Source organism: Argopecten irradians, chromosome 1 (assembly GCF_041381155.1).
Source record: "Argopecten irradians isolate NY chromosome 1, Ai_NY, whole genome shotgun sequence".
NCBI lineage: Eukaryota > Metazoa > Mollusca > Bivalvia > Pectinida > Pectinidae > Argopecten > Argopecten irradians.
The window spans coordinates 6,222,092-6,235,352 of NC_091134.1; the positions used below are offsets into that span (position 1 = coordinate 6,222,092).

Consider the following 13,261-nt stretch of genomic DNA (forward strand, 5'->3'; position numbering starts at 1 on the left):
GGGGTCTGTGCAACACCTAAATCACGTTTTTACACCGCGAAGCAAATGCTGTAGTTGAACATTGTTTGGTATTGGGTCTGGCAGCCCCTCAAATCGATGTAGTTGAGTCAATACATTCAGATACTGACGAACCGAGGCATATGTAAACTGTCTTACACGCACCAAGTATGTCACATACAGTTGTACAGTCTCAGCACCTACTGGGACAGACTCCTTATTGACTTTGGCACAAAAGTCTATATAGCAGTTTAGTTGTGCCTTGTATGTCGACATAGTACTGCTAGCCCACGCCTTCTCTTTTAATGTCCTTGTCTCTCCTTCTAAGAAATCCACCAAATCTGTAACACATGAAGAGAGGTGACATATGTCTTAGTAGATTCACAATATTGAATGTCTCACATTGGAGGGATGGGGCCACATTATATAATTCACTTAATTTATCTGGCTCATGTAAACGCGAGGCAGCATCCGCAATCACATTATTCCTGCCAGGCAAATATTTTGCAGTAAAATGACAATTGAGAGACGCTGTAATCCAGAACATCTGTCGACAAATAGTCATAGCAACCGGGTTGCGAGAGGTACCCTTATTTAACCATGCTATAGCACTCTTGTTATCACTATATATAATCACACGTTTGTTCCTTAATAAGGAACCCCATCGATACACTGTCAACAGCATGCTAAGAAATTCCTTAACATTAATATGTTCCATATAATACATCGGTAGGTCGAGAGACCAGTTGACATGGAAATAGTCTCCCAAGAAATAACCTCCACCTCCTTCAGTACAGGCATCAGTTTGAAGGGAGATAACTGGTGAATTCTGGATGATGCTAGTACCATTAAAATGTTCCATGAAAGTATCCCACCAGTACAGATCTTGAAAAAACTCATTGTCTAACAACACGCGATGTTTATAACTCTGTAAATTATCTTTGAGTGTAATGAGGCGTCGTAGGAATGATCTACCACCACACACAACTTGTGATGCCCAATTCAGCTTCCCAATAAGCACTTCTAACTGTTTTTTGCTTGCTCGTTTTTTAAGTGTAAAGTTGGTTATCAGCGCCTTAAACGCCATCAATTTCTCCTTTGGGAGTGAAAAAGTCATGTTTACCGTGTTAATTTCGATGCCAAGAAAGATCAAAACTTGGGATGGACTCTCCAGTTTTGAGTAGTTTATCGCGAAACCTAGTTGTCTAAGCACTGCAAGTAATGTCAACAAAGCTGTGTAACATGTGTCATAAGTCTCTCCCAACACTAGGAAATCATCCAAATAGGACAAAATTGTATAACCGTAACGATGATACATGATCCTGCAGACAGCGCTACTAAGAGTCTGAAAGATTTTTGGGCTCTTTTTTGCCCCAAATGGAAGTCTGGTATCGTATAAGTAAGTAGGAGTTGTGTCCCCTGAAAATGTCCACTGCAAGCCTGTAGCTGAATAGTTCGAGGGATGAACCCCAACTGAGCGATACGCGGAGCTAAGGTCAACCTTAGCAAGAAACATGCCAGGTTTGATATGTTTTGAAGCTTCTCTCAAATCCATGTATGTACAACTACAATCACTAGAAATACAGTCATTTAGTGACCGACCAGCTGGACTACTAGCGTCATGTATTAACCGAATTTTACCATTTGATTTTGGTAAAGCACCCAAAGCACTGATTATCGTTGGCTTTTCCTGACTAATCTTGTAATGGCCATTAGCAAGTTCATAATTAATTTGTTCCTCTACCTTATGCGAATTCATTGAACACGATTTATAATTTTTTATTTCCGCGGGCTCCTTTGGTTCCATGTCTATAATGTTAAACCCGTTCATCACGCCACTTAAAATGAACTCTCGATCTGGGTCATCAGTTGGTAGAAGTTTTTCCCATGCTTCATATTTCATGGACCCAGACCCTGTGGCCAGGAGCCCATCTACAACTTTTTTGGAAGCGAGTCTGGATGTGCGACACTAGCACTGTGTTCAAGAAAGCATGATGAGCACACATGAGCCAGTTTACATTGAGGAAAATCATATACACCAGCATTGTATTTACGACAAATCTCTCTACCTTGTGGTGTAAAGGGACCTTTGACCTTGCGTCGAGGGTATGGGTGAGAGCGCGAGGATGACATACTGGATAGGGTAGCTGAGCCATTTAACATTTGGACTGTCACATTGTTACTCTTTGGAATTAGCTGAAAATCAGTTAACTGTGGTTGGGGGGTTCCCCACGGGAAGTTCAGGTCGTGCTGTAACTCGCGATATTCTTTGTCATATAACAAAACACTTCCCCGAACATATTTACTGAAATATCGGTTGATGGTTTTGGTGTAATCTAGATACTGACTGATCAACACACTGTCAGAGCGGTCTTCTTTCATTATATCTTGTAATATACGACTATTGCCATAGTTCCATTGTTCCACTGTGATTTTATGATAGTCCCGATCGAGTTTCTTTAGCCTTGTTACACCCGATTCAGACACAGTCAGTATTTCATCCTTTTCAAACTGAGATAATGGATCATCCCATAAATACTGATGGACAAAACGAGGTTTTTTCCTACCTGATGTCACTGATGGGGTTTCAGACTGTGGACCACGTGGTTTTGGTGTGACGTCATGACGTGGTTGGCACTGGACGAGGTGTCGAAGTTTGTCCTTTTCTTTTTCGATACTTTTAAGAAGCTCCATCCGCTTAGACTCCATTTGGAGGCTTTTTAGAGTTCTTTCTAAATCGTGGAGCTCCCCTTCATCCCCCGTAGGCTGCAAATTTACAGGGGTCGTACATCGAGACGTAGCTGTGTCATGGGGGGTCGATACACGTGGTCCTGAAGCGTCTCCATGCTGCCATAGTTCAGTCTGTTCGTGACGATCATCGGATGAACTTAGCATTTCAGTTAGAACAAAGTCCTTTAATGCAGATGGTACCTTTCTGTGTCGTTTCTTTGACTGCTGGTCCATAATATTTCAAGCAAAATTTAGAGCAAAAAAGGCACATGGCCTGCAGCGTGCGTAGACATAGCAAAACTAACTTACAGAATTAGAGAGTGCCAACCAAGGGCGGTAACTCGTAACAAATAAGACCCAAGGACGTCAACTCGCAGTAGCACATTACAGATCTCAAAATTCACTTTATCCTAAAATAATAATTCTCAGAAAGTCCTGAAATTTCATATGTAGGTTTCCCTAGGACCTTAGTTATGTATATTACGTTTTGGAACCGATCGGTCAACAAGATTGTCGCCAGGCAGCCATCTTAGATTTTGATAGTTAAAGTTTGTTATCGTTATGTCTCAGAAAGTACTGAATGGATCGTTCTCTTTCATATACATGTAGGTTTCCCTAGGGCCCTAGTTGTGCATATTTTGATTTGGGACCGATCGGTCGACAAGATGGCCGCAGCCATCTTGGATTTTGATAGTTAAAGTCTGTTATCTCTATTTCTCATAGAATACTGAAGCGATCGTTCTCAAATTTCATATGTATGTTCCCATTGGACCTAGTTGTGCATGTTGCGATTTGGGACCAATCGATGAAGAAGATGGCCGACAGGCCACCATCCTATTTTGTATTTTGATAGTTGAAGATTGTTAGCGGTCTGTCTCAAATTTTATATGTAGTTTGTTTGAAAAAGTTTGAAATGCAGGGAAAGATCCCTCTTTCCATTGTCATTGTCATTGTCATTTAATTCTGATCCCTCTGGTTAATGGAAACAAAAGCTTCAAGAGTAACCAAGGACCGTGTTTTCGTATTTAAATATCACTGAAAAAGCCATTCCCCCATCTTTAAGTGAAATATACATACATCTTGTAGTTACTAAAATAAAGTAGAACAAGTTACAGAGAATCCAGTTGGATTTAGGTACGACCAATGGATGGTCTTTATACGTTAAATGAAGCATTTGATAATATACCGAATCCACCTCCCAGTTCTAGTGCCAATTATTACAAACTTGTCATAACTTGACGAAGACCGTTACTATTCAGATTTACTGTATACCAATGGATTTTCGCGGCCGATCTACGAATTCGCGAAAATAAATGGCTGACAAAATAAATGTGTTTGTAGTAATGCAAAATGACGCATTTTAAGAGCAGTATCACGTTTCATTACTAATGCCCCATGCTTCAATACTTTAACAACGTCAACCAACAACACCCAAAGTGTTATAGCTAGTTTTCTTGTCTACTGAGTCTGCTAATAAAACCTTTCCGTGGAAATTTCTCCAAATTATTTATGTTTTGTATGCATGTATGTCGATAAATGAATCCACGACATACGCAATATTTAATTTCCCACAAAAAAAAAATAAGCTGGTTTTCACATGGGTACCACCTAATATAATTCTAACATTCATGTAGTATCTTTGAATGTCTTAAATGCACTACGTGTGGTATACATATCTACATTTACCTGTACCTGTGAAGTTACACCTGCATATATATGACGTGGAGCTATTTATATCCATTACATCTGTATCACCATATAAAAGGGAAATCCCCGCGTATATTTTATAGACGGGCGAAGATCTGAAGACGACAGCAGGTATGTATCACCAGAGAGGTCCGAGATCAACACTATTGTACATGCACTAGCAGATCTCTTATTGAAACCCGAGTTTCCTTTGATCCTTACACCAGAACCGGACATTCCGACGGACACTACCGTATAAGTACAAAACGAAACTTATAAACGTGTCTGTCTAAATGTCAAAGTTTGGTCAAAGTCCGACTGATAACATTTTAAACACTGTACGTATACCGTAAGTACATCTACCACACCAGGAAATATACATAGTTTGACCTTTGCAACACTTGAACAACTATGTGTAACAAGTGTACATGTAGACCTTTGTATGTACATTGCAATTCATTGTCAATCGGAGTTTCCTCTGACCCATGTACCAGTCGTAGACATCAGTAAGAATGACATATTCCCTTACATCCTAGCCTCACATATCCTATTTACAAGGTGGCCATTGGAAGGTTCTAGTATTAAACCACCTACTTCTGGCTAGAACTTAGCCCGTGGAACACACGGAATCTTATTTAATTCTATAGTGTACGTGTATTTGGACCTGCATCAATCCAACCACGAAACACATTCAAGTTCTGGTGTATAAACCATGACCATGGACCGTGACAATTTTACATCTACAAGTCAGACATTAAATGCCGTCGACAGGTGTATTCAGTGAGTGAGATTGAAGATTATCAGTACCATGCAGAGTTTATATCCCATATGTATTGATAATTTATTGATATATTTACATAATGTATGTCCTTGTTGATTCTCGTCCTTTTGACCTTTGTTTGAACTCCGATAAAAAGGTTGCTATTTACATCCAATTTCATGTTAGGACTGCCACTTCATTGTAACTGCTCAAGTCTCAACTCAAAACCTTGAGGTTTATAATATCAAACATCTAACTATTTAAAGCAAACTTGTAATTCCGTCAGTAATAATGAAGTCTTACAATTTTGTTGCAAAATAGCGTCAAAAATCCAAAAGCGAGTGATCTTCTAAACACGACCCTTGATGCAAACGGGACTGAACTGATATTCAAATTATTCAGAGAGATCTCAAACAACACAAGTGCCAAATCCTAATCGATTTTTCGAGAAAGTCGAAAACGAAGTTAAAGAGTATATCCATCTATAAACTATCCTCGTTATTCCGACGTACTCAAGAAATAGTATTTTCCGTTCTGTATCTTACTGTGATCTTGTGATAGCGGTATAAAGGCAAAACCTACTTTAATATTTCGACTTCAGCTTGTAAGTTGAAACAGTTTTTGGTTATTTTGATTACGACGAAAAGGAAATCTTCACCCAAACGTCGCGATATTTCGTCATTATACAGTTGAGTGTAAGCTAACCATTACACCCTAGTGTATTTGAGTGTAAGCTAACCATTACACCCTAGTGTATTTGAGTGTAAGCTAACCATTACACCCTAGTGTATTTGAGTGTAAGCTAACCATTACACCCTAGTGTATTTGAGTGTAAGCTAACCATTACACCCTAGTGTATTTGAGTGTAAGCTAACCATTACACCCTAGTGTATTTGAGTGTAAGCTAACCATTACACCCTAGTGTATCAGTGCACTAGGAGTGCACTACATCTGCCGTTCTGGTCAAAAGGTCAATTTTCACTAATTCCAGTAAAGCAGTCATTTCGTGTTGGTTCTACTGTAAACCTGAATTTTGGGTAATGTCTTGACTATTTTACCACATGTCCATTTTCATCCACAGAATTCAACGACAATGGGCTTCACTGAACGTAACAGGACAGAGTTAGAGAAGAAAGGTTACACAGTCGTAGAAAACGTTCTCACCGATTCCGAATGTGCCGAATACATCCGGGCATTCAGGGACTGGTTAACGTTATTTCCAGAGGGCGAATGGCCATCGTCCGGTCACTCCCTCATCCAGAGATATAACATTGGACATCACGAGGCTGCTTGGCGCGCTCGTCTGAAAGCTAAGTCTGTCTTTTCTAAATTGTGGAAAACGGACAAACTTCTAACCAGCATCGACGCTATAGCCATAGGTCGGCCGCCTGAGGACGGAGAAGAGGCCTTCGCGGAGGATAGTAGGCATTGGTTACACGCCGACCAGGATGCAGATAAAGTCGGTCTCCATGCCTACCAGGGAACTGTGTACCTGGAGACGGTAGATACGGACGACTGGACATTCCATGTGATGGAGAGGTCACATCTCTACCTCGACGAATTCTACGAACAGGACAAACATGCAGCGTTTAGAAGCTCTAATAATAAATACTTCCATCTTCGAGACGATCACGAGAAGTGGTTTCTCTCAAAAGGTTGTGTCACTGAGCGTGTGGCGGTACCGCGTGGCGGCATGGTTCTTTGGGACTCTAGACTTATACACGCAAACGCTCGTCCTAAAGAAGGAAGGACACATCCCGATAGGTGGCGCTATTGTGTCATGGTTTGTATGACCCCGGCTAGGTGGTCGACCGAAGAGGATTTAGAAACCAAAAAGGAGGCTTACAATGATGTTGCCATGACGACGCATTGGCCTTCTCAAGATGTTCGAATCATGTCTTCGCTGCCTTCTAAATATTCAGTGAACACCGGCTGGCTAACACAACTCCCAGAAGTTGCAAAATCTACAGAAGTGAAGCAATTATGTGGTGTGGTTCCGTATAATTTCACGGATGGCGAATCAAATGGACCGGAATGGACCCCTGTCTGGAAGAAAGGTCATTTCGAGGAAACAGTAACACGACCTGCATTACTGCTTTACAAACCAAAATGGCAAAAGGGTCTTGTTGTCGCAAGTATGTTGGCTGGATTTGTAGCGTGGGCTGTGGTCAAATACGTTAGGAAATAAAAAAGGGGAAAACCATTAGACACCAAAAACTGAATAAATGACGATTACTTGATATATCTAGTCTTAAATCAGATGTTAAATCGATAGTTATTATCCAAGAATACATGTGCACTTTAGATTGTTCGTCAGGTTATGAATAAGGGGGAGCAGAACAATACATTCAGATAATATCATGTTACACGAAACAGGCTGCACCAGAAACATTACATAATTGTGTATGATTGTGGTTGCACACAATTCGTGGCGGTACCAATAAAATGAAGCAGTCGACGCACCTGTTACATGTTCTCCGCTATATAATACCAATTATGTCAAAACACCAAATGAGCCTTGAAGGATACAGGTGATGTGACACGGGTTATTAATCATTATTTTAACATTCTGAAACAATCAATGGGGTATCGCAATGGCGACGAAATACGACTAGAACATTTAGCAGACTTTGTCTATCCTCCTTTCTTTGGTTGAAGAGATTTTCCGTATTACCTAATTAGATGATGCCGTTATAAAACTCAATAGTAACCTAATCTTCCTTATTTAATTAATTCATTTAAAGATGCTCCACCGCCGACAGAGCATAAATGATATTCATTATTTGAAAAATAATTAGTGTTTAATCGTGTGTGTATATATATATATATGTCTAATTAACATAAAAAATTAATATAAAACAATTTATTTTGCATTTGGTGCATGTGTAATCAGTACTTCATTCCATATAGGATATAGTGCCACAGATTTTTTTTTCGGGTGTAATTAATTATTTCTTATATTTTCTTAAAATTAGAAGCTCAAACTTTTCAGTGTTGGTAATGGTGTAAAATAAGTAACTTTTGTAACTGAAGAAAAATACTAAATCGTCTGCTCCTGTTTTTGATAGTGCAAAAATACCATTTGCATCTTGAAGTGTTGTCCGGAGCAGGGCTGTATCTCCATTTGCCCACTTTTTATAATCTGATAATTAGCAGAATGTTGTGACAAGGATTATAGTCTATTTCAGGGAAGTTACTCTGGATTTACCTGTGTTTTTACCTGTGAATTTCACCTGTGATACTTACTGTACTTATTCCATAAGGGTATCATTTAAGTATAACATGTATGGAAATAATATCACATGGAAAAATCTTTTAATTTGTTACCCTTTTTGTGATGTCAGTTATGTTCTTGTTTTTTGTATACTGATAGAATATATAATAATATATAAATAAATAATTAACACATCAAACGAAAAAAATAATAATATTTGGTTCTGACTTCAAAAACTTCTTGAACAAAATGCCTTTCTCTCTTTTTGACAAACACATATATATATATTATGTACATTGAAATACATGTACATATAAACACATAAATGATAACTATAGTTGTTAGTTGTAGTTTAATCAAAACAGACCTTCTTGGATATCGAGCTACAGGTATTGAGGTACATACACGTGTAAAATTAGTGGCATTTATCAGAAAATCTACATTCAACATATTTACCTAAACAGTTTATGGTAATAAGTATGTAATCATACAGTTTATGTTTACGCCTCTTTTAATCAGAAATCACCTTTGTGACAATTCTACTGAAATATTTATACTGCAATATATCGTCATTTTTAGGAATGCGGTTGAGCCAATATACCGACAAAAATCGTACTTTTAAGTTCATAATTTGACATGTTCGAACTATCCGAAATATGATCTATTTAAAACAAAAGATATCGCAATGAATCCAAATATTACATATTGACTAAAAGGTATATTTAATTTATTATATTTAGTAATTATATCAGGTGTGATATTTTAGCGACCATCTGGATTTTTCTAAAAAATATCATTCTTAATGAAAAAAATCTTGATTTTCTCAATGTCTAACGTACCAAATATATAAACAGTATGGTAGACTTTCTTGTAAATGTAGAATTGGAATTTCGGGACATCAGTACAGTTTGATATATATGGTATACAACTGTATATGGTATAATTAATTAGATACAAGTACAATATACATTTGTATCTATATGTACATATATATATTGTTACATGTATCATCCTATAGAGTTAAACAGTATATTGTGATATATTCTCTATAACGATCTGTAGCTACATAAGTGCACATGCCAACATGTATATATATTACAAGCATTATCGTCTTGACAAAGTGCTAAAATGTTACTGTTATAGTCTTGAAATTAATAATGATGTAACATATTATTTATGTTTGTCTGTAAAAATGTACAAAGTATTATATAGTACTGTACTGTATACATGCATGTATATTGTATCTCTCTACTCCCCACTTTTGACAAACTATAGGTAGCTCAGGTAAACGAACACAGGTAAGCACAGGTAAAAATTAATATGGAACTGACTATAATTGGTTTTCCATTGTTCTCCTATACCAACACTTTTCTTTGTTCTCTAAAAAGTGGGCAAATGGAGAACACATCCGGAGCAGTCGACAAAAGTGAGTGTAGAAGACGTTCGGAAAGGGTCATGACACCATCGAAGAAATTGTTTACAGTGGCTGCTTAGTCGGTTTACGTGTTCTGTGATCATTGTAATATTATTTGTAGACACCCTATAGAAATTATTAAATAATTTAAAAATTGGTTCGTCATTTGGTTTTTTCGTTTGCAGTTACAATTAAAACTGCAAGAAACGGTATATCAGCAAAAAATCACAATGTACAACAAAGTTCGGACTGCAATAGGCTGATATATATTATATAGTATACACAGCGTCGATAAATAAGCACCACCTTATTTTTCATGTGTAGGTAAAACTAAAAGTTGAAGGAAACGAAAACGACATGGTTTTCGTGATATTTTTCTTTTAATATGAATCAATAGATACATAATAATTTTAATTTCATTAAATTTAATTAGCATAATGTTAATTTAGCATATTCTTCCGGTATTAGAAAAAAGTGCGACAAAACTGCAAAAAACGGAAAAACAGGAAAAGTATTGTCGCCACACGCAAACGGAAAGTTCTATACATCCAAAAGTGCTTCAAAAATGTTAAATGACATCATTAGTTTATGTCTATCCAGTGTCCGTTAATATCTGGTGTATCCACCGTTCACGTTCAGCGTTTCCGCGACACGTCTCCTCATGCTGTGTACCAGGCGTCATATGCGGATCATCGGGATTCTTCGCCACTCCTCGTGCAGTGCTGCCGCCAATTCTCGGAGTGTTTGTACTGGGAGATCCCTAGCCCTAACTTGACGCCCCAACTGATCCCATATATGCTCTATAGGGTTTAGATCGGGGCTCTTCGCGGGCCATGGAAGAGTGGCAATGGCGTTGCCCAGGAAGTCGATGACAGCGCGTGCGTGATTCGGCCTCGCGTTGTCGTCCATGAATATAGGGCGAGTTGCTAGTGCGTGATTATCGACATGAGGCACTACGGCGCCATTGAGGACGACATTTTGGTATTGCTGGCCATTTAATGTCCCTTGCACAGAGATGAGGTCCATCTTTAAATCGTACGACACGCAACCCCATATCATTGCAGAGCCACCACCGAAGGCAACAGTCGGTTGGATGTTTCCTTGAAGATAAGCAGTCCGGCGTTCACGCCACACACGCGCACGACCGTCCGTTACGTGCAACATGAACCGACTGTCGTCCGACCAATGAACGCGGCGCCAAGTTCGTATATTCCAATGTTGTCGGATGAAACACCAATTTCGTCTTGCTCGCATGTGCTGTCGAGATAACAAGGGTCTTTTTATCGGGCGGTATGCACGGATGCCACGCTCATGAAGTCTCCTACGCACTGTGCTTAGCGACACCCTGTATCGTAGTCCCCATCGGCGACGGAGAATTCCACTATGGGAGTGCGGATTTCGACGGGCATGAAAAACCAGGGTCCTATCGTCCTTTGCAGTTGTTTTCCTGGGACGTCCAGATCGCGGTCTGTCCTTGGTGTCGCCTGTTTTGCGAAATTTCGCTACCAGACGGATCACAACAAAATGAGAAACATTCATTGCCACGTCAATCGCCCTAGGCGACATTCCTCCAGTTTTCATACCGATAATCTGCCACCTTTCCGCTTCCGTAAGCATACGTCTGGCCATGCTTATGACAAAAGTTTGAATCACGACACTAGTATAATGTAAAATGGCTTTCCGTGTCCGGCTATACCTTAGAGTCAAACATGACTTTCGTGAATGTGACCCCACCTGTATTTGACGCACGCGCACGGTGTCGCTCACGAACAAACATACACCAACCAGGTAAACCTTCATATGAGGGTTTTTAAGCGAAGTGGAAAAAATAAAGCAAATTTAATTTACTGGTGCTTAACTTTCGACGCGGTGTATATATGGAAGCCAGGATTTTTTTATTTCGGATTACGATGATGAATTTTATTTTCTGCTTATTTTATCTTCTCCTGTTTTACTCCGTGGTTTCACACTTGGCTCTAAATTTAGGAACTTGTGTTGCTTTTCGGGTGGTGGAAACGGTGACGTTTGGTGTCGTTATCAAATCTACTTACTGGTTGTGAACAAGGGCATCCTAGGTTGGTACTTGGTTTATATCAATTGGTCATCGTTAAATGTGTCCACAAGACATGAAACATATACATATTTTATCAAAACCGGATACTTATGTATTCCTGTGTCATATAAAATATTGACCCCCCCTATAAGATATTGACCCTCCCCCTATGAAATATTGACCCCCCCCTATAAAATATTGACCCTCCCCCTATAAAATATTGACCCTCCCCCTATAAGATATTGACCCTCCCCCTATGAAATATTGACCCCCCCTATAAAATATTGACCCTCCCCCTATTAAATATTGACCCTCCCCCTATAAAATATTGACCCTCCCCCTATAAAATATTGACCCCCCCCCTATAAGATATTGATCCTCCCCCTATAAAATATTGACCCTCCCCCTATAAAATATTGACCCTCCCCCTATAAAATTGGGAACCTTGTGTAGGTACTGATGATTATATTACTTCTCGGGACTACAATGTATATATCTAGGGTGCAGTATATCAATAATCATACTGTATTAAGGGGGGGGGTGTCAATATTTTATAGGGGAGGGGGGGTGTTCGTCAATATTTTATAGGGGGGGGGATGTCAATATTTTATGCATAAAATAATCATAAAATAATCACCCGGGTAAGTATTCTATGGGCATCAAAATTTTATAGGACACCGACGTAAATGTATGACATTTCCTTAATTTAGCGTACATTGTATGTCATTAAAGTGACAGTCTAAGAATACATTACAATTAGCACATTTATCAGAAACAAACCATTTCTAATGGCAATTAAGATTTGTTGTGTGATATGCCAGAAAAGCATATTATGGTCAAATGTGTGTGAAATGTTACACATTGTGGTCGGGCGTATTGTATGTGAACCCTGGCCCCTTGTAGCTACTTTTGTCTAGAGCTACCCAAATCACTCTTACAGTAGTTTTACCTTATGAGATGCATGTTCTTGTCTGAAATTAATTTTACCATCATCAACTCATCAATGGTTAGGATTTGCATTTATTCAATGTTTCCTGACATGGCTCTGGTCCCTATTTCTCGAAACAAGCTTATGTCAAAAACCGAATGTCACAAATTTTCATTTTAGTTACACAAGGAGAAAAAACTTAAGCTTTGACCTATGTCTGTACTTTTGCTTTGAGAAATCGGGGCCAGGTAAGGGTACAGTGAACATACTTTACCTTCTTAATTATATTGTTATTCAATGGTATTAACTAAAATACTAACAAAGTCTTGGAAGTCAATATTTTTTACAATACATAACGAATGTAGAACAATACATTTGTGCCATATTTTGCTTCATGATTATGAAACATTTTAGCCTCACTGAATTGTCCCTTTAAAACAAACCTGTAACATCTAGAAACCTGACTATACGGTCAAATA

The 13,261-nt window shown here is 38.7% G+C and overlaps 2 protein-coding genes across 2 annotated transcripts; one reads left to right on the forward strand and one right to left on the reverse strand.

Annotated features, from left to right (window-relative positions):
- Window positions 1-1,929: 1,929 nt before the first annotated feature.
- On the reverse strand, window positions 1,930-2,961 carry LOC138308968 (uncharacterized). Its single transcript, XM_069250049.1, has one exon. The coding sequence runs from the start codon at window positions 2,959-2,961 to the stop codon at window positions 1,930-1,932; it is 1,032 nt and encodes a 343-aa protein (XP_069106150.1).
- Window positions 2,962-4,465: 1,504 nt separating this feature from the next.
- On the forward strand, window positions 4,466-9,958 carry LOC138316210 (uncharacterized). Its single transcript, XM_069257799.1, has 2 exons — window positions 4,466-4,545; window positions 6,255-9,958. The coding sequence occupies exon 2, from the start codon at window positions 6,267-6,269 to the stop codon at window positions 7,359-7,361; it is 1,095 nt and encodes a 364-aa protein (XP_069113900.1). The 5' UTR covers window positions 4,466-4,545; window positions 6,255-6,266; the 3' UTR covers window positions 7,362-9,958.
- The last annotated feature ends 3,303 nt before the right edge of the window (window positions 9,959-13,261 follow it).